We start from the raw sequence: 24,367 nt of genomic DNA, 5'->3' as shown, positions 1-24,367 counted from the left end.
GCTTTGTTTGCAACTGTTGCAGTGAATGTGCAGTTTTCATCTAAACATATTTCCACACTAAAAGTCCCTTCTTCTCTTCAGGCAGAGTTAATAAGTCGAGAAAAAATAATAAAAAATATAAAATACATGTAAGTAAATTTTATTAAATTAAAATAAAACAGTAATAACAATTTTATATAAACTCCAAAATGTAAGAATAAAAACAACAATATCCACCACTTTTAAACAACAAATTTGGGCATCGGAAATCCCAACTAGATAAATATACTATTATTAAATACCTTCATACGCTTCCCATGATTTTCTTCCACCACAACAGAAATTCCCTTCCATATCACTCCATCCGCGCGTACATAGATCTGGATAGTTCAGCCTCACTTATCAGCCTCATCACTAGACCCCCCAGTCCCATTGCAGCAATAGCAGTAGCGCTCTTCCGATTCCTGCGACTCCGTGGAAGAAGAAGACGAATCACATGAGCTGGAACAGCTCGATCCACAGGGAGAATTTGAATGACCAGTGCAGTTTGAGAGACACGAGCCGCAAGTCGAATTTAAGCAACATGAGCTGGAACAGTAGCTGGAGTTTGAGGAGTCCGAGTCAGTGAAACTGCTCTCCGATGAGGTGGATTCGTCACGTCGAGCATAGCAGGAGCTCACACGCTTCTTGGTAGAGGGCTTGATGAGGAAAATTATTTAAGTTTTTTCAAAAATAGACGTAGCAAAAATATTTCTCAAATTTCTATATATTCAATTCTAAAATTTCTCGCAACGCTACTTACTTGGCGTCTGCAGACACAACAATCCTGGGCTGATCTATAGCAAACTGGTTTACAAGATTTCCCCTTTCTCACGGAAGTTAAACCGCATCTCTTCCTGGAGTGGTGGTCCTCATGAGGCACGTGTGATTTAGATCCACAGCCAGGCATAATGCTCGATTACTTGCTATATTAAAAAAAAAACTAATTAAAGGCAGAAATCGTAGTAACTCTATTTTGTTGAGCTACAAAATTGACCAAAAACATGCAAAAACGCCATAAACAACGTACCTAAAGTGTAGACGAGGAATGTGTGACTTTACTATGAGAGCTCAAAGAGTCAATATTCAAAATGAGTTTATATGTTTCAAATGACCATTTGCTGATAAACTTGAAGGAAATAATGTATTTTGTTCTCCCTGAAATTTCAAATATTTTAAAGTATGCACGCACAAAAACTGTAAATTTAACAATAGCATGACTGAAATATTTAAACTGATACTGGCGTTAGGGCCAAATTATTAACATACTGTCAACTTTAATTGCAGACTAATTTCCATAAAAACGGTGGAAAAGAGTATAAGTATTTAACAGATCCTTGGCTTCTATGGAAAGTAGCTTGATGTTGCTGCTGTTATGAAAAGGAGCTTAATATGACATTAATAATTCAGCCCCATTTTAATTTAGTTACGAAAGAAGACGTATTGTTTAACGAGTGGATTAGTGTGGAAACGCTCTCCAGCAAAGGGTGCAAACGAGATCGTCTTTCTTGCCCTATTTTTTTTTTTTTTTTTGATAAAAACAAGATAACTCTCAAATACACATGTCTTAGCAAATTGAGTAAATAATGGTCAGCGGTTAGGAAATTAAATCTAGTTTCCTAACGAAGGAGACTCCTATCAAAACGCAAACGAAACGGAGAAAATTGCCACTTTATTTGTTATAAAAACACCGAATACTGAAATAGGAATGAAGTGGGTTTATTATAAATTAGGTGATATGTATCACTATTTCACTCTAATGCATAAACCGTCAACGATAATTTATAAGATAGTGCGAGGGATTGATTATTTATTCATTCTTGTAATCCAAAAACTATAAAATACGGGGCGTCTCAGTGACTCTTTTACAAGGCGATACCTCCGTTATAGTTAGGGGACAAATGGTTTGCTTTAACAAACCACATTATTTGGTGGGGCCTTACTGCTTCCGGTTTAACCGGAAGTCAATATCAACATTCTTATATCAAAAGGATCACCCTGTATATTTTTGCATTTTTAAATTCCACATAATTGAATAATGATTAGGTCTCCCTATTCCTATACCTTTCTTTCAAATTCGATATGTGTTTAATGGCCAAAGCTTAATAGCAATATGTACACACGTTTCTTGATTACTACTTTTCGAACGTTATTGGAAAATATTCCTCTGGTAGTACATTAAGTTATGCAGGTGTAACAAGATGGTGCACCATCACATTACGCCCGTTCTTCTCGTAATGCGCCAAATTATTTACATCCCAACAGATGGATAGAAGGGGGTTTGACTCCCTGGCCGCCACGTTTGCCTGGCATGTCTCCCCTTGATTTTTTCATGAGAGTTTATTAGAGAAAGAGTTTATCCGAAAGAAACCTACAACACAAGACGATGGAAAACAAAGAATCCGACAAGCTTGTGCTATCGTTACACCTCAAATGCTCGCAAGTGTGCGATGCTCTTTCCATAATAGAACGAACAAATGTTCAGAAATTAATGCAGATAATTTTGAATATTTACTGCAGTAAACGTTCCATTACTTAATCTAAATTGTTTCAATTTGACATTTTACAGAAATTATGTTTTAACAAAGTGTACAGAAAAGGGTGTAAGCGAAATTATAGGCGTGTTCTGACCTCTACCACACGATGCGTCCCGAACACATTTCCAAGTATCCATAACCGTGACGGAGATGTCGCCTTGTAACAGAATTACCGAGACACCCTGTATATTCCTCTTACACTTAGCCAGAAATTGCCCATTAAGAACGCTAAATTGATTAAAGTAAATGAACAAATTTCATCACTTGTTACAAAATATTATTCAGTAACAGGTATCAGTCGATCGTTTTCTTTTTGTATAATAATTATCGCATTTAAAATGTGTCGAAAACGATCTATCCAACACTTAAAACATCAATAACACCGCTTGTGTACAATTTATCATTTTAATCGTTTCGAATGGCAGTGTAAGCAAGAAAATAAATTATTTTGGAGATAACTATCTGTTCCATGTTTGTGTGTTAGTGGTGAGTGTTGCACGACCTTGATTTAAAAAAAATCTTATTCGGTTATCGGACTGATCACAACAAACATCGTAGAATGAAGAGACCTTGAGAGCCCACAAAACCTCTATTGCTGGCCATTGAAGTTGGTCAAACAGAGATGATGTGAGTAGCCCTAAAAGCCTGCATCGGTTTTGCGCAAGGCTCGCCTTCACTCGGAAAAACTCCGTTATCTGAAGCACTTCCGCGTTTTTGCAGGACAGCACCTAGAACGGGGCCATCTTGGGACACCTTCCTGCAGCGAAACTAACTTCGCAGATTCGTGAAGTGGTAAAAAGTGAAAATGTTGGAAATTTCACTTTGCGGCCGCATTGCCACTTTCCCGTTACAGATATTGCGTGCGTCCGATCTAGGATAACATTTCGAGTTTTCTTTGTCTATTACCTATTTCCATGGGTCCCTTAAAATATCTAGAAATTGCTGAAGTTTAAACCGGCGAAATAGGACGGAAACTTCGCTATTCGTTCAGTCAGAAGAGATCGAGAGAATCACTTTTATTCATGTAACAAGTATTTAATTTGGCATTTTCCCGACTTTACCGTGCTATCTGACGAAAATCAGAAGCATACAAAACTTGAAGGATACATATAATTTCAAGCTTTGGGAGTTGTGTGCTGAATGCCCAATTGTTGGATCGCATTCTAATCATAAACTGCGAGTAATAAATGCTTGGTGTGTGGAATTGAGTAGTGCCACTTTCCGAATTGTCATAATTGGGCAACCAAAATTGTGGAATACTGAGGTGCCACCTGTCTTCTATGTGAAAATTGAAATTTGGTGGTGGCGCATTTGTTCAAAAAAATATACATACAGGCATCACCAGTTCAAGTCGGAACATAGCAATTGTGCAAGAGGGAGAAGAATCGCATAAGGCCTAGTATGCTTCCGACAAAGACCGACAACGAAGTGGGTGGAGTCAGTCCAGATCCAGTTGACAGATATCTCAGCGCTTCAAAATTTCCCTGTTATAGTATAACTCAGGCACGTGATTGATGAACATTGTGTTCTGAGTCCCTTGATATTTGTTTATAACCTTTTGGTTGGTCCACGACTGAGCCGGCGACACTGGCTGTAGGCGCGAGGTCAATTGATAAACGGAATGGAACGATTCGTTATACGCAGAGTGACTGTGTTTTTGTTTTTTTCCATTTATTTACGTTGCAGCTGTTTTGGTCTCGTGTATTTAAAAAATTCCATCCCCGCCAAAGTCGCGAAATCGACACTAATCTAAACATCCAAGTGGAGGCGTCTGCCGGAGCGACTTCGCCCCCCTTCATTGTTGGTCTCTCGCGCAAGCACGCTAAAGCTTATGCGGTCCTTCTCCCACTTGCATAACGTTCATGTTCCGACTTGATCTGGTGATACCTGTACATTCAAAACTGGAAGAGTACCGTATCACTTTATAAAACCTTCAAAACGTTCAACTCTACACGCAGATTTATCAAATATATATTTTAGAAACGGACAAAGCTAGACCGCTGCATATAATTTGTAATCTAGCCGGACTCTGATCTCTTTAGTGAATGAGGAAGAGGAGAGGGAGAGAGAAACGTTCTTAATCGTCAAGCTTGCTATATAACCCTCATTTATCTATGAAAGGCTTACAATGGGCCTATGTAACTAAATACGGAAAACGGCATATCTTTCCTGTAAACAAATTCGCATTTTAGAAAGCGTGAATTATTTATAGCGATTATTATTTGATCAGTGATTATTTTCAATCGTTAAAAAGGCAAAATACTTACTTCAGAAAAACACTCTCTCAAAATCAATTATACTTCATGGTAATCATAATTAAACATCTTCATGGTATAACGATAGACCCTGATCGTCCAATCACCGCTATGATTCTAATTGTTTACTAGTCGCTTTATCATTATCGCAGCAATGCGTCGATGGTCACTTAAATTTAAATATGAACATGAGCTTTAGTTGGCAGTAATTAGCGTCGAAATCAACGCTTTAACGCAACAACAATATGAAGCATTACAGTCTTTTTGTTCTGTTGTTCGTAATTTTTCAGTTACACTGCGAAACCAGTAAGTTCCTCATAGTGACCATTAGAAAACTGCTGATATTTCTCTCACATCAATTCAGGTGCAATCCAAGAAGTGCACGTACCAGACGATGTGTCCTTGCTAATTCCTCCTCACATCATCAAAGCGGCCCAAAAATTTAAGAAAATAGATTCAAATTCACCCCATTTGAACTTTAAAACCGTTGTAGACCCAGCAGAGGGGTGTAAGATCTGTGAAGAACTTACGGGGAATATAATATCGTTGCGAAGAAGCAATGCCACTAAAGAAGTTATGACTGACTACTTGATTCACTTATGTTCCCTCTATACAAATTGGGGTAGTGAAGGTTGCAGCGGCAGGGTAAACATTGAAATGGTATGAAAATGTAGTTCATTAAGAATAAGTGATATGTATGATGACTATTATGCAGGACACAATTTTATACATAATAGACGGCAAGAAGGATCTCAAGCCTGCGAGGTTTTGCGCTATCTACTATCAAGTGTATGGGTGTGAAGACCCTGAAGCTGATGACTGGAGCATTGCAATACCTCCATATTCAGGACATCGGCCAGCACCAGTTGGCACCGTAAGAACTCTCCTGAATTTAATATTGAAGTATTAAAATATAAAATTTGTTACAGGAACCGGGGCAAACTCTTCAAATACTGCAAATCACGGACGTCCACATGGACCCTTTGTATTTACCAGGCAGCATTGTAAATTGCCCTGATCCTATGTGCTGCGAAACTGGCGTTCCTGAAGATATCAAAGATGCAGCTGGTTACTGGGGAGACTACGCTTCATGCGACATGCCCTGGCACACAATGGAGGATATGTTAGATCAAATCAAGGAGAAACATGTACGAACATATATTTGTGCTTCGTTGGTTTTACACTTCCTAACTAAAAAATTCGATAGGAATTAGACTACATATACTTTACCGGTGATATAGTGAGTCACAGAACCTGGGCCACAACTATAGAAAGCAACACTGATACCATCAAACAATTTCTCACACTTCTGAAGACGGTATTCGTTAATACGACTGTTTTCCCGATATTGGGGAACCACGAACCTCATCCGGGAGATTAGTGAGTTCGGCTATTGTTTATTTATCATTTAATTAAAACTGGTCTGTTAAAAGTTACTCGCCTGAAAGTGTGGACAAAAATTCAAGCGCTTCTACTCAGTGGCTGTTAGACTTAGCTGCTAAAGAGTGGGCCAAGTGGTTGCCAAATGACACGCAAACCACGTTGAAAAAAGGCGGGTATTACACAGTTTTGGTCAAGCCTGGTTTCAGAGTAATTGCCTTGAATAGCAATGTTTGTTACACTATGAATTTGTAAGTTTTTTTATTGTTGCATTAGGTATAAATTGCCTAATTGCGATCGTTTATTTTTGTAGGTGGTTAGTTTACGAAAACAAAGATACTTACGGGCAGCTGCAGTGGCTCGTTGAAGTGCTAACTGAAGCAGAGAAAAATGGTGAAAAGGTTCATATTCTTGCGCATCTTCCTGTTACAGACGATGATTCGGATTGCGTGAAAGTCTGGAGCAGGGAACTCAGCAAAATTATTCTAAGGTTGCGAAATTCTTACTGAACGCATATCAGATGCTATAAAAAAATTCAGGTTTTCAGACACTATCACAGCACAATTTAATGGACATACGCACTATGATGAATTTAAGCTATTTTTTGAAAATAATACTACTAAGGAGGAAGTGAAGGCTGTTGCCTATAACGGAGCTAGTTTTACTACCATTTGGGGCACTAATTCGAATTATAGAATATATGATGTAGATTCTACTAATCTAGTAAGTATCTTGCTTCTTTAATTTTTTTCCCTTCTTTTTTGTGTCTTTTCTCTTTTTTCTTATTTTGCTTCTTTAATATATTTTTCCTTCTTCTTTGTATCTTTTCTCTCTTTTCTTATTGTGGTTCTTTAATATTTTTTTCCCTTCTTTTTTGTGTCTTTTCTCTCTTTTCTTATTTTGCTTCTTTAATATTTTTTTCCTTCTTTTTTGTGCCTTTTCTCTCTTTTGTTATTTTGCTTCTTTAATATTTTTTTCCTTCTTTTTTGTATCTTTTCTTTTTTTTCTTATTTTGCTTCTTTAATATTTTTTTCCTTCTTCTTTGTGTCTTTTCTCTCTTTTCTTATTTTGCTTCTTTAATATTTTTTTCCTTCTTTTTTTGTGCCTTTTCTCTATTTTGTTATTTTGCTTCTTTAATATTTTTTTCCTTCTTTTTTGTATCTTTTCTTTTTTTTCTTATTTTGCTTCTTTAATATTTTTTTCCTTCTTCTTTGTGTCTGTTCTCTCTTTTCTTATTTTGCTTCTTTAATATTTTTTTCCTTCTTTTTTTGTGCCTTTTCTCTCTTTTGTTATTTTGCTTCTTTAATATATTTTTCCTTCTTTTTTGTGTCTTTTCTTTTTTTCTTATTTTGCTTCTTTAATATATTTTTCCTTCTTTTTTGTGTCTTTTCTCTCTTTTCTTATTTTGCTTCTTTAATATATTTTTCCTTCTTTTTTGTGTCTTTTCTTATTTTGCTTCTTTAATATATTTTTCCCTTCTTTTTTGTGTCTTTTCTCTCTTTTCTTATTTTGCTTCTTTAATATTTTTTTTCCTTCTTCTTTGTGTCTTTTCTCTTTTTTCTTATTTTGCTTCTTTAATATTCTTTTTCCTTCTTCTTTGTGTCTTTTCTCTTTTTTCTTATTTTGCTTCTTTAATATATTTTTCCTTCTTTTTTGTGTCTTTTCTCTCTTTTCTTATTTTGCTTCTTTAATATTTTTTTCCTTCTTTTTTGTGTCTTTTCTCTCTTTTCTTATTTTGCTTCTTTAATATATTTTTCCCTTCTTTTTTGTGTCTTTTCTTTTTTTCTTATTTTGCTTCTTTAATATTTTTTTTCCTTCTTCTTTGTGTCTTTTCTCTCTTTTCTTATTTTGCTTCTTTAATATTTTTTTCCTTCTTTTTTGTGTCTTTTCTCTCTTTTCTTATTTTGCTTCTTTAATATTTTTTTTCCTTCTTCTTTGTGTCTTTTCTCTCTTTTCTTATTTTGCTTCTTTAATATTTTTTTCCTTCTTTTTTGTGTCTTTTCTCTCTTTTCTTATTTTGCTTCTTTAATATATTTTTCCTTCTTTTTTGTGTCTTTTCTCTCTTTTCTTATTTTGCTTCTTTAATATATTTTTCCTTCTTTTTTGTGTCTTTTCTCTCTTTTCTTATTTTGCTTCTTTAATATATTTTTCCCTTCTTTTTTGTGTCTTTTCTCTCTTTTCTTATTTTGCTTCTTTAATATTTTTTTTCCTTCTTCTTTGTGTCTTTTCTCTTTTTTCTTATTTTGCTTCTTTAATATATTTTTCCTTCTTTTTTGTGTCTTTTCTCTCTTTTCTTATTTTGCTTCTTTAATATTTTTTTCCTTCTTTTTTGTGTCTTTTCTCTCTTTTCTTATTTTGCTTCTTTAATATATTTTTCCCTTCTTTTTTGTGTCTTTTCTTTTTTTCTTATTTTGCTTCTTTAATATTTTTTTTCCTTCTTCTTTGTGTCTTTTCTCTCTTTTCTTATTTTGCTTCTTTAATATTTTTTTCCTTCTTTTTTGTGTCTTTTCTCTCTTTTCTTATTTTGCTTCTTTAATATTTTTTTTCCTTCTTCTTTGTGTCTTTTCTCTCTTTTCTTATTTTGCTTCTTTAATATTTTTTCCTTCTTTTTTGTGTCTTTTCTCTCTTTTCTTATTTTGCTTCTTTAATATTTTTTTCCTTCTTTTTTGTGTCTTTTCTCTCTTTTCTTATTTTGCTTCTTTAATATTTTTTTCCTTCTTTTTTGTGTCTTTTCTCTCTTTTCTTATTTTGCTTCTTTAATATTTTTTTCCTTCTTTTTTGTGTCTTTTCTCTCTTTTCTTATTTTGCTTCTTTAATATTTTTTTCCTTCTTCTTTGTGTCTTTTCTCTCTTTTCTTATTTTGCTTCTTTAATATTTTTTTCCTTCTTTTTTGTGTCTTTTCTCTCTTTTCTTATTTTGCTTCTTTAATATTTTTTTTCCTTCTTTTTTGTGTCTTTTCTCTCTTTTCTTATTTTGCTTCTTTAATATTTTTTTCCTTCTTCTTTGTGTCTTTTCTCTCTTTTCTTATTTTGCTTCTTTAATATTTTTTTCCTTCTTTTTTGTGTCTTTTCTCTCTTTTCTTATTTTGCTTCTTTAATATTTTTTTTCCTTCTTTTTTGTGTCTTTTCTTTTTTACCCCATTACCCATTATTTATTTATGATAGGATGGGCCAAAAAAATTAACAAACAGTATTTTACACCCATTTCCATCCATTTGGGACACTCTGTATCCTGTAGATATCTCAATTTCTGAAACAGTTTTCCTTGCAGACGGTGACCGATTACAGTGAATACACTTTCAATCTAACTGACGCTAATTTGGACTCTGAAACTTCACCGAACTGGTACCAACTGTACTCATTCAAAGACGCTTACGAACTTCCGGACCTCACGTTTAAATCCCTGAGCAACCTTTATGCCCAAATGAATAGTAACGACTCAGATAATTCACTAGTAAAAAAATATTACAAATATCGGTACAGAAACAGTGATGTATTCAAAGAGGAAGACTGCGATAGCCAATGCAAGAAGAAATTGGTTTGTATGATTGCAGCGAGGGAGAGCAGGGAAAGTATGCTTTGCTAAAGCTTTAGGAACAAATTATGACCCATTAAAATTATTTTATTCTGAATAAAGAAAACAGTAAGAAATAAAATGTTTCACTTGTTATTCAACCATTTCCACATCCACCAGTTCCAAGTCGTCCAGCATTTCTTCCAGAGTAATATGCGGAACGGACGAATCATAATCTTTATCATATACGTCCACTGGGATAGATTTACTAGTATCTTTAAATATGTTAATATTCTTGCGAAGCTCTGGGTCTTCTTCCAAGTCATCCATGAATTCGTTGAAATCCCTGATAAAAGTAAGATTAAAGTTTTTGAAATATTTAAACAAGCACAGAAGAAGCTTCAAAATTTTGTTGCAATTCCCGGATTTTTAGACCATTTTGAGAAAGTTGCCTTAGTCACACAAGCAAAATTCAATTTGTCTAATGATTTTTATATCAAACATTCTAACGCCAATTGCCACCATAATTTTTTAAACTTTTATAACAAAATTTCAACAAATGACCGTGTCAAAAATATACTCACTTTCCATCGATACTCCCCGTATCTTTATCTGCCAATCTCTTAAGTTTCCAAATGCGTTGCTTCTTTCTGGATACCCGATCGCCGAAGTATTTTTTGACTAAAATCACATCAGGAATACTGGACGTATCCAGTTTGTCAAAATTGGTATCATTTACATTGCTGTCCTGAATATTGTATCTGGTTGTTAACAAACAGAAATTGATAAAAGCATTTCAAATAAGGAGAAATTCAATACAGAAATAATGAAAAATTATAATGCATAATAAAAAATAGATAAATAAAATATATATAATAAAAAAATTCATTTTTCAAAAATTCACTTAAACGTTCCACATTGTATAATTACTTCTGCTTTTATTATATGCGTGAGATAATTTAGCCACAAAACTCTTTTACCCTAAAGCTGAATCGCCAGGTTTCAACACGTGTCCCAAATGTGTTCTTGTGTGAATCGTGTTGTCGGTCAAACCCAGCTCTGAAGCTTTTACCAGCCACACATCTGCTAACACATGACGCTGAGAAATGTTTCCTTGGCCCGGGAAAAATTTTCGGTCTTTATCCATAATCGGCTCAATATCCATGACAATGTATTCAACTAATTGTTTTGGGTTACAAATGGCATTGAAGGGCGTTCTCCAATAATTGGTGCTGTTGAGTTCACTTACTAAAAAAAAATGTTTATTCTCTTCTAACATTTAAAACACTGCGCACCCTGTACATATTTTAAAAATTGAAAATCAATACCATTACTGGGCAAATTGGTACACAGGGTGTTAGAAATTTCTGTTTCAAGATGGGCGTTTTGTAAACAGAGATATGAATTGCTGAGTGTTTGAATAGTGAGTTGAGGTTTTTGTTTATGTGAAACCCTGTATAACCACCACTTTATTTTTAAACTTTACATAAAAATCTAGTAATTTCATCCACAAACAATAACTTACTTTGTCCACTGGAAGGATCTATTAAATGCAATGTGTTAGTCACCCTGTAGATCAAACATATAGGAGAAATTCCCCCTAAAGATTGGGTTAATTTTCTAGGTAGACAAACAACACTATCTTTAGAAATCGGGACAATTTCCACGCTAAAAGTAAACTTGTAATTGTATACATTGCTGTGTATATCATGGGAAATGAGCTTTTTTGAGTGCTGAAATTTGCATGGCAGAACAGTGACTAAGAAATCCACCATTTTCCTCGCATTTGCCTCTGTTGCATAGAAGAAGTCTAGACCTCCTAAAATTATATAGACCCTATCACAGTCTCTATGATAAAGGGAAAAGTGTTTTTAAAAAGTTTTATTTCCAAACTAGTTAAAGAAGATTTTTGTATTTTATTTCTCTCAACCAAATTACATATTTTATTGTTACTACCATGTATAGGTTTGATTCCCAAGGTGTTTTCATGAGCATTGTGCTTTAGAATAAGCTGCTCTAGATAATAAAAAGTCTTCTTGTTTTCAGCTTTCTGGCGTACTTGAACCATGGCTTTCCAGAAGTCCTTGGCTTCTGATCTGTGACAGTCATCACACATCTGATGTGTAATGGCATAAACCACTACAAACTCCTTTTGTAAGATTGCCCCCATTACCTCGCCATGAACTACTAATTTAACCTGTATTTCCAAGGAAATTACTTACTGCTTGGTTTGATATAAAGAATGATTAAGTATATATTTTATACAAAAAGTTCAAAATTGGAAAACGCCTTAACATCTAAGGTATAGATAACCACTGTTTTTATTTATATTTACCTATGTTAAGAAAAACCCAAACAATATTGAAAACAGTTACTCTGACTAAATAACTAGATTCGACACAAAAACTCACTTGAATAACAATTCAAAAAATGTCAGCCAGCACCAATTCAGTACTTACTTTGATTCTTTTGGAGTGAGGTTCAGTCCAAACAAAGCCAGCATCAATTAACTTAAGTCTATTTAGGCCTTTCAACCTTTTTAAGCAAAGTGAAAGCAATTCTCTGGACTCTAGAGCACAATGCACCCATTCAGATGGGGGTTGCAAATATCGTTCGCATCCGCGGCAGAAGTATAAAGATGCCTGCTCTGCAATTCCTTCTGTTATGTCGATTTGATTCCTTAGGCATCCCACACACATGTTGGAAGGATTTGGTTCGATGTCCAAACCACATGTACAACATCTTCTATCATGGTAAAGAAAAAATATATAAAAACCATACTGTTTTAAGAACCATTAAAATAATTTCTAAAAAATCACTAATAACTAAAAATAGCATATAATTGGTGATGGATAAAAGTGGAATGACACTTTTATGTACATCTTAAAAGAGTAAGTGTTCCAGGACTAAGTACCGTGGTTATGAATTAAAGGGACACATGGTACTTAGAAATGAGAATTTTTCTTGAGGACACACATAAATACGTTATGAAAATTTATATGGTATGAATTGATATCTTACATGAAGGCTTTGGTTTGATTTTGAACATCCAAGTTGAGGGCTTCCATTATTAGCGTAAAATTCTCTTTTTACAACTCGAGAAGAAAATAAAAAAAGTTTGAAAACTATGGAAAGTGTTGATTTTAAGAGATATTGTGAAAATTAAAAATATAACGAGGAATGAAGACAACGTGACAAAAACAGCACTGACACTGACATTTGAGGTTATGAGAAGTAGGAACTATCCAAATGCCTCGAATTCCCTTAAATTTAAAAGTTTGATTTTGACTTCGGCAGACCTAAAATTAATCTAATTTCGATGTTGTTATTAGCAACTCGAACAAAAAGAGTTAAATAATTTTTATGTATTATTGTTAATTATTTTTTATTAACGGCCACTGGGGCAACATTAGTGGTTCCACAAACTCGTTCACAAAACTGACACAAAAAAAGATAACTAGAAGTAGAGTTGCTCTGTCTCTTTTTAACTCAACCTATCAGTATGCTCTGAAAGAAACACTTTGAGACGGTCATTTAAAGATTTCCATCAACCCCTTGCCACTGCTGAATACCATCGCTTTTGTTTACGAAATATTAATATTGAAGAGTAAAAGCCTCAATTCCAGTATTTCATATCATATTATTGCTGTTCTGAGTTACTTAATCTCACAAAACGAATATTAAACAACGAAGCCATCGATTTATGGTACCTAAAGCAACTGTCCAATTGGTCTAAATGACCAATAATCTCGTCGTTTCCCACAGAACAATCTAAGGAATTCAGTATTATTTAGGTATATTCATATTTCCATTTGTCCTTATCGTAAAAATATGATTTCTTGAGTCATCAATCAAGATAGTGACTTTTGTGTAGTTATTCTGCAGCCAAACTTAATTAGGGAATATAACTAATTGTAGACTAAGTATGTTGGTTTTTCTAGAATGTTGCTTAAAAACATTGCTGACACACCCCTCTAAAAATACCTCTTAGATTTGAGCATTTACTTGAAGTCTGAGAAGATGGAAGATGAAAATGCTGTAGTCGAAGGGGCATTGCTTTTACCTCCTGTGGGCAAGGTATTAAAGGTTAGTGGGTACATAATTCCGGTTGTAAGTAGCATTCCTACGATCCCATTAAGCTTTTATGTTTAATTCTTAATATAAATTTGTCACACATGTACTTAAATTTTTCATATATGGCTACTGTACATATATGATAGGATGTTTTAACATTGTGAGTTGGACATATTAAGGAATGTCGTAAGTTAAACTAACGTAGGTATGGTTGAAGATCCCTAAGGTATATTGGTATATGTCATCGAAGTATTTAAATTTATTTTTGAGACATCTATTTCAGAAGTTCATATTCTGAGGTATTTTCAGGATATTTTTGTGTACAAAAATTGATTAGTATCTATCAGTGTGCATCTTACTAGAGCAACATGCAATACCTACACATCAAGAATAGTTGATAAATTTTTTAGATGTTACTACACCTCTATTAGGCACCTACTAATTTTGTAACTTTGTTTTAATCAAAAAGACTTGTCCGCACAAAACCAACAAGGGGGAAATATATATATTTTCACATCATATGTTACATTCAGAGTGAGTAACGATTTTGCAGACCTCCAAAATGTTTATTTATGGTTCAAAATTATAAAAAATTGTGGAATTTCCCATATATATGATTCAGTGTTTTATTTCGTAGCGTGTTGTTTTCTATTGGTTTTGGTTGAAAAATAATGGGAGACTTACTTTTATTTCGCAGGTACTTATATAGACAAGACTGCTATGGGGAGTTTTAGCATGGCGTCAAGCTTTATACTTATAAAATAATAATTTCTTTTAGAAGTCTTGGCAAAAGAAGTATTGCGCTCTATTCGATCGAAGCAGTACCGGCGTGGCACGTATTGAAATTTATGACAACATCACGAAGACTGGAAACGTGAAAATCCATCCACTAGAAGATGTTATTAAACTGTCTAGAAAGTCTGTAAACATTATTAATATTATCGCGAAAAACTCACTCTTTGAGTTTGCCACAGTGTCTGAGGACGAATCAAATATATGGTTTGACGTTTTAAAGAGAGTCTCTTTTGGGACAAATATTCAAGAGAATAGCTTGGAGCAGGAGAACGATCTATACTGTTCTTCTGATGAAGGTTAGTGTAGATATGAGCTAGGAAAATGTTTTCAGTTTGTATAATGCAAATCCCTAACTGGAAATATGTTTAAAAATCAATTTTTATGAATATTCCAAAATTATGACCTGCACTAAAGTTATACCAAACATACTCAAATCTTCTAGGAGTATTTCGTGTTAAACTACATCCGTCAGAAGCGTCCCAAAGGTGTAACTTGTCCAGCCAATACTACATTCTTGTAGTCACCTCTTCGGCTCTTCAGCTACTTGACCAAACAGACAACAAGCTTCTGTTTACCTGGCCTTTTAATTACATTAGGAAATACGGGTACAAAGAAGGTAATTTTACGTTTGAGGCTGGAAGAAAATGTACCACAGGAGAAGGAGTATTTTTCTTGGAACACCCAAGCCACAATGAAATTTATAGGTAAAGTTCATAATTGTCAAGCGATCCATCCACATGTACTACGTTCTTTCCGTTATCCAATGCGTTGTGGTAAACAAAGAACGTAATTTTCCAGATGTTTATCCGCCCGAATGAAAACCATGAAAAAAATACTTAGTGGTGAATCAGTACCATCTTTGATTGACTGTAGAGACTTGCAGTTTGCTCTAAGTATGGAGCCAGGATCAAGATGCCCACTACCTCCTTCACTGCAAGATATAAGCAATAAATCGTCTTTGGAATCACATTTGTCGTCGGCTAAATCAGCGGTGAGCAGCATAAATTTGAAAAAGAGGATCCCAGAAAAACCTCCAAGAAAGTATCTACCCCCCAAGCAGGAAATCCATTCAAGAGCTTTTAGGATAGTTAATAATCCTGGTCATGAATATGCAGATATTAACATTGAAGAAAATAATCCAATCAAATATGACACAGTGGAAAGTAGAACTGATGCCTGGAAAACTTTAGGGATCCAAGATCCTGCCCACTCAGAAACGGTCACCAAAAATCCTGTAGATTCCTACGCGTCTTGGGGTACTTTAATCAAGCCAAAGTCTACGGGAGATGTAGCCAAAAATGAGAAGGGGGCTCCTGCGATTATAACCGAACAAACGTCTTCATCTATAAGTCAGTATTATGACTGTTTACAGCATTTTGGGTCTTCAAACGCTTTAAACGATAATCCTGGATATAAAACTGTACCCAATACTATAAGTATTGAGAACGTGCAGCCATCTGATCAAACATATTATTCCTGGTGTACACTGCCGGGAGTTAAAGCTGGACGCGGCAAACTTGAAGAAATTCCCGCTCCTGCAATTATGCCCGAGACTCCTATTGACGATCAGAGCTATGACCATTTAGATTTCTTCGGAAAACCTGTCAATCAGAATGTTAGTGCTAATTACAAGGAAATCTCCTCTCCAATGCCAGCATTAAAGCTCCAACCGTTTTCCAATCTCTACGAGGAAGTTAACGTTACTTCGGAAAGGCTGGCAGACGATTCACATTTAGGTTACGCAAAAATTAAGAAACAGCCCTGTAATGATAAGTTGAAAGGACTTGAGAATCATTCTAATTTTACGTCCGTTGGGGGGACGAAAGATGACCAGCAAACGGTTGCTCATCAGTTTCAAAATCATCAACCGTATGCAGTGATAAGTAAGCCCAAGCGAGTTTAATTGCCGCCTTATTTGTGCCTGTTTTGTTTGCCATAAAGTATTCAATTATCTCTTAACTATGCCTTAGATGTTCTCAGTGGTCTAAAACTAACTGTGATATGCTATATACTTATACAAATAAAAAATATACGTAAATATAAAATGGTTTATTTTCAAAACATACTAGATCTCGAAAGAGCGGAAATTACAATGTAACCGCAATCTATTTCAAAGGCTTTCCTCAATATGATAAGTTGTTCTGCTACGTACTCCCAAGTTATCATTAGATTGGCAAGAAAAGTGAAGATACTAAATGAAAACGCTATCAAGACCCGAAAGCGTTTAAAAGCAAATTTAATTCCAAATTTTTAACTTTTGAACGGTAAATTATGTTAATTCCGATTTTGGAGAAAAGTGTGAATAATTTATGTTATAAAGAGTAATTGAAACATTGGAGACAATTAAAAAAGTGGAAATTAAAAGAAGGAATTTCCATGCAGGCTAACAAGAAAAGAGGAGAATATTATTAAGTGGCACTCACCATGAATGAGCCAATTGAGTCTAGTACGTACAGCACCGAATGAACTGAAAAATTTCCAAGATAAAGTTGCGAAGTCTGCAAGGGAGTTATATGAATTCTAAGAATGAAGAACAAACTTATTTTTCACTAAGAAGAAACTCATTACTGCTAGAAGTGTCGTATTGTTCTGAACCATATAGTAGACTGTTACGTTCTTAGTGCTATAGTAGATTGTTCTCGACGGTACGGTAGACAAACGGATGATCTCGATCAATAAGATGGTGCAAAGATGGGTCGAATTTCCTTGAACAATCCGTTTGCTTATTATACCAAATCAATGTTGGTTAACATTTAATAAATTATACAATTGAGTGGTGTCAGCATGCAGGCACAATTTTGTAGGTAGAGATTAACAGACGATTCACACTTTACCTGACAGGCCTGTAAATCGGGTTCTCATATTTCCCCTTCACGTACAATTAATAACTTATTTGTAGAAGGTTTAGGGATTATTGAAAACGAATGGGATTAACATGAAAATAAAACGACAAATGTAATTTTTAAAAATAGTTTTGTTTTAAAATTTTAACGTCGAATGACAAGATCGTTATTTAGTAGTAATTAATTGTAAATATACGCAGATATATGCTGATAAAATATTAAGTGTGCATATAAATATATACAGTGGCATTTTATAATATAAAGTGTGATTTACAAGGCGTATTGTGATTCGGTTAGCTTCTACAAGATACTAATTGCAAAATTTATAATATTATTGCTAAGTTTCGTTCTACATTTCACTAGTTGCTATGGTTGCTAACTTCTAGATCAGTGTATTGAATATTGGAAAATAATTATTTATGAAATGAATGAAATATCGTTGAGAAATATGTATTTATAGGTAGGTTTAAATAATTTTAGGAGATTGTCATCAAACAATTAAATAGCAAAATCGATCATTTATATTTTTTACAAGATTTGTAAAGGCAAATATTTTTAGAATTCGTTGAAAACAATGATTTGGTCGAAGCACTTTATAATTATATATTGATGAAATACTAAGATGGCGTGAGGTATGTAAAACATATTTAAAGTGGAACAACACTACAGAATCGGGGCAGAGAGCAAAGAAATAAGTAGGTACTAAACTTGATAAACATTTTTACAAGGTACCTACTCTAAATTGATAAATTAGAACGATGAATGAATTGGGTAGTATTTACATCAATTAAGGTACGTACTCAATCCTGAAGGCATATAATCTACGTTATTTGACGCAAGTTCAACTTTCTTAAGTATCTGTTTTATAGTAAGAAGGCCCGTTTACCTACACACCTATAATATTATATACACCTGTATCAAACATGTGAAAGCTGTATAAGGCCTTGATTACCGTTATTATGTTATGGCGTTATTGGGAATTAGCAGCAGTACCTAGTTTGAAATCCAGCGATTTTTCAAATTTATACATTAAACCCTTTGATTCGTCATGGAATGCCGGGATAGCAGATAATTTAGCATACAATACAATTGTAAATATTTTCAATAATACTAAATCCTGGATTTTAACTTTACTAATTATGGGAAAGTCCTTTTTCGATTGTAGTCTTAGACACATATGTTTTGCTGCCATGGTAGCGCCATTCCCCGTTTAAATTTTGATTTATAAGATTCTGGCCCTTTCCTGGATATTTATAAGCTTATTTTTAAGTAGAAACAGTAATTTATCACAGAAGCATTTCTATTTTTACCACTAATTGGGATATATGGGGACGGAAAATTTCAATCATCCAGATTAACTAACTAATTTTTGTCCCATTCCTAATATTTCAAACTTCCAATGAGGCCAAAATTGTTCATTCGAGTTAGTAACTTCCTAAACCAACCATTATAGGTAGATAGGTAGATACCAACCAGATTTTAATACTAAAATTAATTATTTTGGTCTAATGTACAGGGCAGAATCTTACATGCTTTCACCATAAACGCAATTTACTAGTAACTCTGGGACCAATCAAGATCTTCTTCGTCCCTTCCTGGATTCTCCCTTAATTTTATTTTATTAGTTCGAAGATGCAGTGTATAAATTTTTTCTTTTTAAATTTACATCCCTTTTTACTGCGCAATTAAGTTGCTCGCCGTATAACTAACCACAACAATTCTTCGTCTGTTATATTTGTAAGGGTTGCCCAGTACAAAAATCGATGCGCGTCATAACGCTGAAGTTCAGCGGTGGTGGAGGTTACATGATTAATTCGGTATTTCTTATACATTACAGTGGAACCCGGCCGTAACGAAAACCCGGTTGTAACCAACAAACGAATGTTTCATTTAAGTTCTTTTAAAGCCACATTTTTATTCTATTACCACAACCAACACTCAGTTATAACATACCATATTTGAAGGATATGGGGAACAAACAAGAAATGTCACATATAATAATAAATAAATATTTTGTTGTTTTTCTGATTATCGGCGATATTTTAGAGAACTATTGTATTGATATGATTGCAAGTTATCAAGGGGAAAATAGAGGTATTGTCCTAGTGTGTGTTTCATCTGGCTCAAAAACTTGTCTGGAGTTTTAAGTTCAGTTATAATAACCAGGATGGAGATACTGCTATGAGTGTACTGCTGAAGATTTACGCAAATGGGCCAAAAACCAGCACATTTCGGTTTTTGAGGAAGTCAATTAATATGTCATGACAGATGAACATGTGAAAACTGCTGAATTTTCTAATGATATTGATAGTGTTCCAATAACTATTGATGATTAATATGAAAACGTTTTGAACGATGAGGAGGAAGTTGAGGGGAATGATGAATTTTTAATGTTCACAGCTCAAGAGGCCCTTTCTACTTTGAAGACCGTAGCATATCATGTAGAGATGGCTTATTCAGAAAATGAAAGCTTTAAATGTGATCAATTTTTAGCAAAATAAAATAACTAAGAAGATATTCAAAAATCGCAAGGTGCAGAGTCAAATTACGGACTTCTTTTCCACCTAAACTTCGATTTTGTTTAAGATTGTTTTTTCATCAATTTTTTTTTAATGAACTACTGCATATGAGGAAGGTCAGGCAAAGTTTCTTTATAACCGAGTTCTATTGTATTTAAATAAACATCAAACATGCTTCTCTGGCGGTATTCAAAGGCGCCAAAGGATCACGGTTGATTCTTTTCCATTCAAAATTCTCTACTAAGGGAGCAACAAGCACCTTGTTCCGACTATTTTCCTGCTTTTGTATATCGAAAAATACTAATAATAAAAGTGGAATATAATCACAAAACTCTCTGCTCTTAAAATAACAGTTTTTAATAAAGAAGTCACTAGTAAAACGGGAAATTTGGTAGAACACGACGTAAAATTGAATGGTATTTAAGTAAATACGACCGGCAAAACGAAATAAAATGGCCGAACGGAGACGCAATGTCGAAACCGATACGCATGCGACAAATTTAACGACATCCGCCCTGTTGTCAACAATGTTGGTTGTTACCACTACCATTATGCATATCCATTGTAAGTTTAAATATTTTACTAAACTTTAATGGGTAGGTTACCTTTAGATTTGAGTACTGGTTGCTGCCCCTCCATATAATTATTGCTTATTTAGAGGAGCGTTCCTCACTGAAAACTTTTCGTATTTTACACGTCAGGGTTGGAAATGAAATCACGTGGTTTATAACGTGCATCGGTTTTAGTATTTAAGATCTTATATGCGCGCGCTTCAAAAAAAATCCCGGTCAAGTAGGCTTTGAAATTTTTTGACGCCGACCTCAAATGTTTTATGTAATTTCAAACAAACAAATGAACCCAATTTCACTGAAGTAGGACGCCGTTTATCTTTATTATTTATTGAATTTTATTTAAACTATAATAGTGTTTTTCAAGACTCCGCGGATTTGTGGTGCGGTTAGTGGAAGGTTTCCCAGTACTAAAAATTACATTTAGATTCGTGCAAGAAGCTTTTGTGGTTGAATCACATATTTACAATGGACAGTTCATAAATGGAGAACGGGCCTTCGATGTTCAACTTTGTCTTTTCGGCCTCTCTTGTTAATGGGTGTAAGTGAAATTTTAACGAGATTTATTTACGATTTAGTCTTTCTTGACCGCTAGTCAAGATTAATATTACAAGTGAGGTTAGGTTTATTTGTTTGTATGATATTACATAGAACATGTCACAGACGTACGGGCTCCGTGTTTAATAATTCTAAAGCTTACTTGACCGGATTTCTTTTATAACGCACGCTGTAGTTCCTGTTAGTAAAAAGCGAGAGAACCTTTCATTCAGGTTGGCTGACTGAAGGCCATTTCCACCCCTTTTCCTTAAGCTAAAGCAAAAACGAGCCTTGAAATTCTACATATAAAATATTTTGCTGTGACAACAACGTTAGATGACGGTTTTGTCTTGTGCAAAGCATTTTAAATGGGAAACTTGAGCGCCTCGACTTAAATTTAAGGAGAAGGGCTGAAAATGGCGGTAAGGACTAGATTATGAGTATCTTCAAAAAGCTAATATTTTTCGTGGGGATCAATTCGGTATTCGATAATTCGGATAATATCACCAATTTTGGAGTCCCCCATTGTGGTAGGAGGCAACTGCGGCGATGCTTTGCGACTTACTCAAAGCGTTCGATCGTATGAATTACGAAGTACTGTTGTGAAAGTTATGGCTTTTCCAATTGCTTTTCCTGGAAAAACAGGAAAAATTGTGATCTTGATGGCAATTTTCCAAAAAATCAGCTTAGATCTCTCTTTAGCCGCATTAATTTAAATTGACTTTCCTCTGACTCTCAATTCATTTCTTTAATTCTTCCCTTTTGATCAAAACCACAAGGCCAGAATCACCAATTTTGGGAGTTCGGTCCAAGGTAGCGACTTGCCTTAATATTAGTAACAATAAATACTATTATAATGTAATTTGCCTATTGATAAAATTGGTTCAAATAAGCATCAGCATAAGTCATCATCACAGGTTTTGCTCTATACGTGCTCGAGGCGAATATACTACATATCTTATTTTCATCAAACTCCTAAAAAATTCTGCAGTTTGCTTCACATGAAAACTAGCACATCGATCTAGGGTAGGAGATCCAAAAGTGTGTGATGTGGACATTAAGGCAAATTGCAGAATGCTTTGGATCTAAGGCCGGGATTATCCAGCACCTAAACTGGACAGCTCCGGCCAAAGAGTCTAAGAACTAGGAAATAATTTGTTGAAATCTTATTTACAAGTACAAGGCATTAGTAATTCAGTGAGTACTATATTATGAATAATTAGGGCTTAAATGTGATGGTATTATAAAGGATAATTCTGAATTCTGGAATGCAACTTCATGTATCTAATTGATAATTATTTTAAATCTTGTCATTTAACTTAACTTAGAAACATGGATAACAATTATCAAACTCTCTCAATAAAATATTTCAGGTGACTTATAACTTATTGATAAATAATATATTATAAAATTTCAAACGAACTTAACTCAGGTACAAAATCATCATGGTGACCACTGAATATCATCTATAATCACAGAAGGGTTGCTACACTAATACGAGCAAGTCATCCAAGGTGTTCACATCACGATTCTTCCATCGACTAAGATATTTCAGATTTAATTAATTTTTATTTAATCTCGGTGACTGGTGACTAGAATATTTAACTTTTTAATGTACAACATTACCTTGATAACTAGTTCTAATATTTGAAAGCTTTGAGTGAGTAAAAATTATGTTTTCAGTGTCAATCTTATCACTAAAAATTCCCTATACTTACTGTAAAATATGAAAATTTTCTAAATATGTACAGTGCTTCAAGAGCTACCGCGTATTGCGAACTTTGCAGAAACTTTTTTAACTAAAACTTCGTAAAGTACACTGAACAAGTCCCTGTCATGCTTGATATGTACCCCAATTCAATCAAGTAAAGTTATCCCTAGGGTTAGGCCTAGGCATAGCTTTAGGTCATCATCATCACAATATGCGTGTAACATTGTTCATTCATGTGCGTTGGTAAAGCTCTTGTAGTGATAAAAGAAGAATATGAGAAAAATGGCAAACGCTGTGGGAAACGTAATCCTGGCTATGACATCTATGGTCTTTGCTACTCTGATTGGATGAGGAGGTTCTTTCTTCCTCACCTGTAACACAGGAGCCTATTCAAAGTAGGCTGATTAAGGTTAGATTCTGGGTTAACACATTTTTCTAGCATGCATTACATAGAAGTTTACACGAGATTTACCTCAGCAGCAGGACAGCCATTATTTGTGTGGGTGCACGGGTTTGGTCCACAATTGGGGCAACTCACAATTTCGTTCGCAACTGTTGTTGAGTCCCTCTTCTTGTCACCCTGAAAAGGGTTGTTTCACTTAAATATGTACCTGAACTGAACCCAAGTCAATTCACAATTTCCGTCTGTTATTGATTACCAAGATCCCATATCTAAGGTGTTAGTCCTGAGAAAGAATTTTAGCATGTATGGCGTTAAGGTGAGAGGTATCAGAGATTCAGGAATATGAATATCCGGGGTAATGCAATCAGTGCTATAAAAACGTTGGAAAGTTTGCACATATTCAAATTACGCCGGATTGCCTTTTTTAGTTTAATTTCCACGAGCGTAAATTGTAAATTGCACTTGTGAAAATTTATCACTGTGTGTGTAAGTTTTTACAGTTACAAATTATTTGCACTGCGAACAATTAATAAGTGGAAAGTAGGGAGAATCTGTACAGGGTGGAGTAAATAGCTCATGCACATCTTTTTTCAAGTTTTTTGCAAGCAAAATACCTCAAAGGTTAATTCAAGTATTCTGTATGGTATTGATCTAGGTTAGTTGTAAGGAACACTCTCATATACACTTACTAGACGCTGATTAAAATTGGGGCTTTCACAGAATGCGGAATAATATTCCTGTTGTGCAGTCTCCTGTTACAAAATAAAAGGAAATGGAAATTAAGTAATAAAAGCGCTTTACTTGCGGGTAACGGGAGATTCGAATACGAAAATAACATTTCAGTTTCTTATGTGAGATCTCTCAGGTCTTAGCAAGGAGAAGTAGGTTACTTAGTTCGGTTTTGGTATAAGTACAGGTCAAAGTATTTCAATTTACATTTAAGTATCACATCTCGGCGAGATGACGGTTTTCCAAAATGATGGTCATTTAATATCACAAATTACTGCATAAATTAGGATTGGTCCATTAAGATGTTGAAAGAGAGGCGATATTTCAGTAATTCGCGCCAATTTAATGAAGTGGGTTACTTTCTCAATGGAGAAATATGTATTGCCCGCTATTTTTAGGGTGAAAATTATCAAATAATATTTTCGATATTCGAACCTCCTTTCGTGTAGTTGAGATTACAGTAGATATATTAGGTCAGCGAAAA

At 34.4% G+C, this 24,367-nt stretch overlaps 5 protein-coding genes across 22 annotated transcripts in view; 2 read left to right on the top strand and 3 right to left on the bottom strand.

Annotated features, from left to right (window-relative positions):
* Nucleotides 1–123: 123 nt before the first annotated feature.
* Nucleotides 124–6,174, bottom strand: Pif2 (PFTAIRE-interacting factor 2). Of its 3 annotated transcripts, none has more exons than XM_066293966.1 (3): nt 6,041–6,174; nt 782–944; nt 124–677 (listed from the first exon to the last, which is right to left on the bottom strand). In XM_066293966.1, exons 2-3 carry the CDS (start codon nt 926–928, stop codon nt 375–377), a joined length of 450 nt encoding a protein of 149 aa, XP_066150063.1. In that variant the 5' UTR covers nt 929–944; nt 6,041–6,174; the 3' UTR covers nt 124–374. The 3 variants fall into 3 exon arrangements, with proteins under 3 accessions (XP_066150063.1, XP_066150062.1, XP_066150061.1); XM_066293965.1 differs by lacking the exon at nt 6,041–6,174 and adding an exon at nt 4,823–4,928; XM_066293964.1 differs by lacking the exon at nt 6,041–6,174 and adding an exon at nt 1,049–1,191.
* On the top strand, nt 4,951–9,845 carry LOC136345520 (sphingomyelin phosphodiesterase 1-like). Its single transcript, XM_066293926.1, has 9 exons — nt 4,951–5,116; nt 5,175–5,470; nt 5,526–5,684; nt 5,740–5,958; nt 6,018–6,190; nt 6,244–6,441; nt 6,504–6,680; nt 6,730–6,913; nt 9,461–9,845. Exons 1-9 carry the CDS (start codon nt 5,056–5,058, stop codon nt 9,773–9,775), a joined length of 1,782 nt encoding a protein of 593 aa, XP_066150023.1. The 5' UTR covers nt 4,951–5,055; the 3' UTR covers nt 9,776–9,845.
* On the bottom strand, nt 9,791–13,121 carry Nmd3 (60S ribosomal export protein NMD3). The gene is made up of 7 exons (XM_066293947.1): nt 12,725–13,121; nt 12,163–12,448; nt 11,660–11,900; nt 11,229–11,522; nt 10,684–10,951; nt 10,288–10,464; nt 9,791–10,049 (listed from the first exon to the last, which is right to left on the bottom strand). The coding sequence occupies exons 1-7, from the start codon at nt 12,769–12,771 to the stop codon at nt 9,857–9,859; spliced, it is 1,506 nt and encodes a 501-aa protein (XP_066150044.1). The 5' UTR covers nt 12,772–13,121; the 3' UTR covers nt 9,791–9,856.
* A 54-nt stretch (nt 13,122–13,175) lies between these two features.
* Dok (docking protein homolog) lies at nt 13,176–16,617 on the top strand. 2 transcript variants are annotated; one of them, XM_066293929.1, is made up of 5 exons: nt 13,176–13,497; nt 13,645–13,789; nt 14,559–14,868; nt 15,015–15,276; nt 15,371–16,617. In XM_066293929.1, the coding sequence occupies exons 2-5, from the start codon at nt 13,724–13,726 to the stop codon at nt 16,473–16,475; spliced, it is 1,743 nt and encodes a 580-aa protein (XP_066150026.1). In that variant the 5' UTR covers nt 13,176–13,497; nt 13,645–13,723; the 3' UTR covers nt 16,476–16,617. The 2 variants fall into 2 exon arrangements, with proteins under 2 accessions (XP_066150026.1, XP_066150024.1); XM_066293927.1 differs by having other exon boundaries at nt 13,180–13,497; nt 14,556–14,868.
* A 911-nt stretch (nt 16,618–17,528) lies between these two features.
* Nucleotides 17,529–24,367, bottom strand: part of pHCl-1 (pH-sensitive chloride channel 1) — a 60,851-nt gene continuing 54,012 nt past the window's right edge. For 4 of the 15 annotated variants that reach the window (XM_066293931.1, XM_066293934.1, XM_066293938.1 and 1 more), the window contains 3 exons: nt 23,844–23,906; nt 23,224–23,331; nt 17,529–23,137 (listed from right to left, as the gene is read on the bottom strand). In XM_066293931.1, the coding sequence (XP_066150028.1) occupies nt 22,979–23,137; nt 23,224–23,331; nt 23,844–23,906 (330 nt within the window). In that variant the 3' untranslated portion in view covers nt 17,529–22,978. The remainder of the gene's footprint in view (nt 23,138–23,223; nt 23,332–23,843; nt 23,907–24,367) is intronic. The other 11 variants (XM_066293935.1, XM_066293939.1, XM_066293941.1 and 8 more) reach the window with 5 other exon arrangements.

Source organism: Euwallacea fornicatus, chromosome 20 (genome assembly GCF_040115645.1).
Source record: "Euwallacea fornicatus isolate EFF26 chromosome 20, ASM4011564v1, whole genome shotgun sequence".
NCBI classification, from domain to species: Eukaryota; Metazoa; Arthropoda; class Insecta; order Coleoptera; family Curculionidae; genus Euwallacea; species Euwallacea fornicatus.
Note: the sequence above shows the minus strand (reverse complement) of the source record. Positions and strands in the feature narration are given on the sequence as shown.

What these genes read in the sequence shown, in the direction of transcription:
- Dok (XM_066293927.1), top strand. Translation starts at nt 13,724, where the DNA reads ATGGAAGATGAAAATGCTGTAGTCGAAGGGGCATTGCTTTTACCTCCT. An exon ending in CTGTGGGCAAGGTATTAAAG is followed by an intron (nt 13,790 to 14,555) that starts GTTAGTGGGTAC and finishes AATTTCTTTTAG; the next exon opens with AAGTCTTGGCAAAAGAAGTA. An exon ending in ATACTGTTCTTCTGATGAAG is followed by an intron (nt 14,869 to 15,014) that starts GTTAGTGTAGAT and finishes CAAATCTTCTAG; the next exon opens with GAGTATTTCGTGTTAAACTA.
- Pif2 (XM_066293966.1), bottom strand. Translation starts at nt 928, where the DNA reads ATGCCTGGCTGTGGATCTAAATCACACGTGCCTCATGAGGACCACCAC. An exon ending in GTTGTGTCTGCAGACGCCAA is followed by an intron (nt 678 to 781) that starts GTAAGTAGCGTT and finishes TTCCTCATCAAG; the next exon opens with CCCTCTACCAAGAAGCGTGT.
- Nmd3 (XM_066293947.1), bottom strand. Translation starts at nt 12,771, where the DNA reads ATGGAAGCCCTCAACTTGGATGTTCAAAATCAAACCAAAGCCTTCAT. An exon ending in AATCAAACCAAAGCCTTCAT is followed by an intron (nt 12,449 to 12,724) that starts GTAAGATATCAA and finishes TTACCATGATAG; the next exon opens with AAGATGTTGTACATGTGGTT. An exon ending in GGGAATCAAACCTATACATG is followed by an intron (nt 11,523 to 11,659) that starts GTAGTAACAATA and finishes ATATAATTTTAG; the next exon opens with GAGGTCTAGACTTCTTCTAT.
- LOC136345520 (XM_066293926.1), top strand. Translation starts at nt 5,056, where the DNA reads ATGAAGCATTACAGTCTTTTTGTTCTGTTGTTCGTAATTTTTCAGTTA. An exon ending in TCAGTTACACTGCGAAACCA is followed by an intron (nt 5,117 to 5,174) that starts GTAAGTTCCTCA and finishes ACATCAATTCAG; the next exon opens with GTGCAATCCAAGAAGTGCAC. An exon ending in GCAGGGTAAACATTGAAATG is followed by an intron (nt 5,471 to 5,525) that starts GTATGAAAATGT and finishes ACTATTATGCAG; the next exon opens with GACACAATTTTATACATAAT.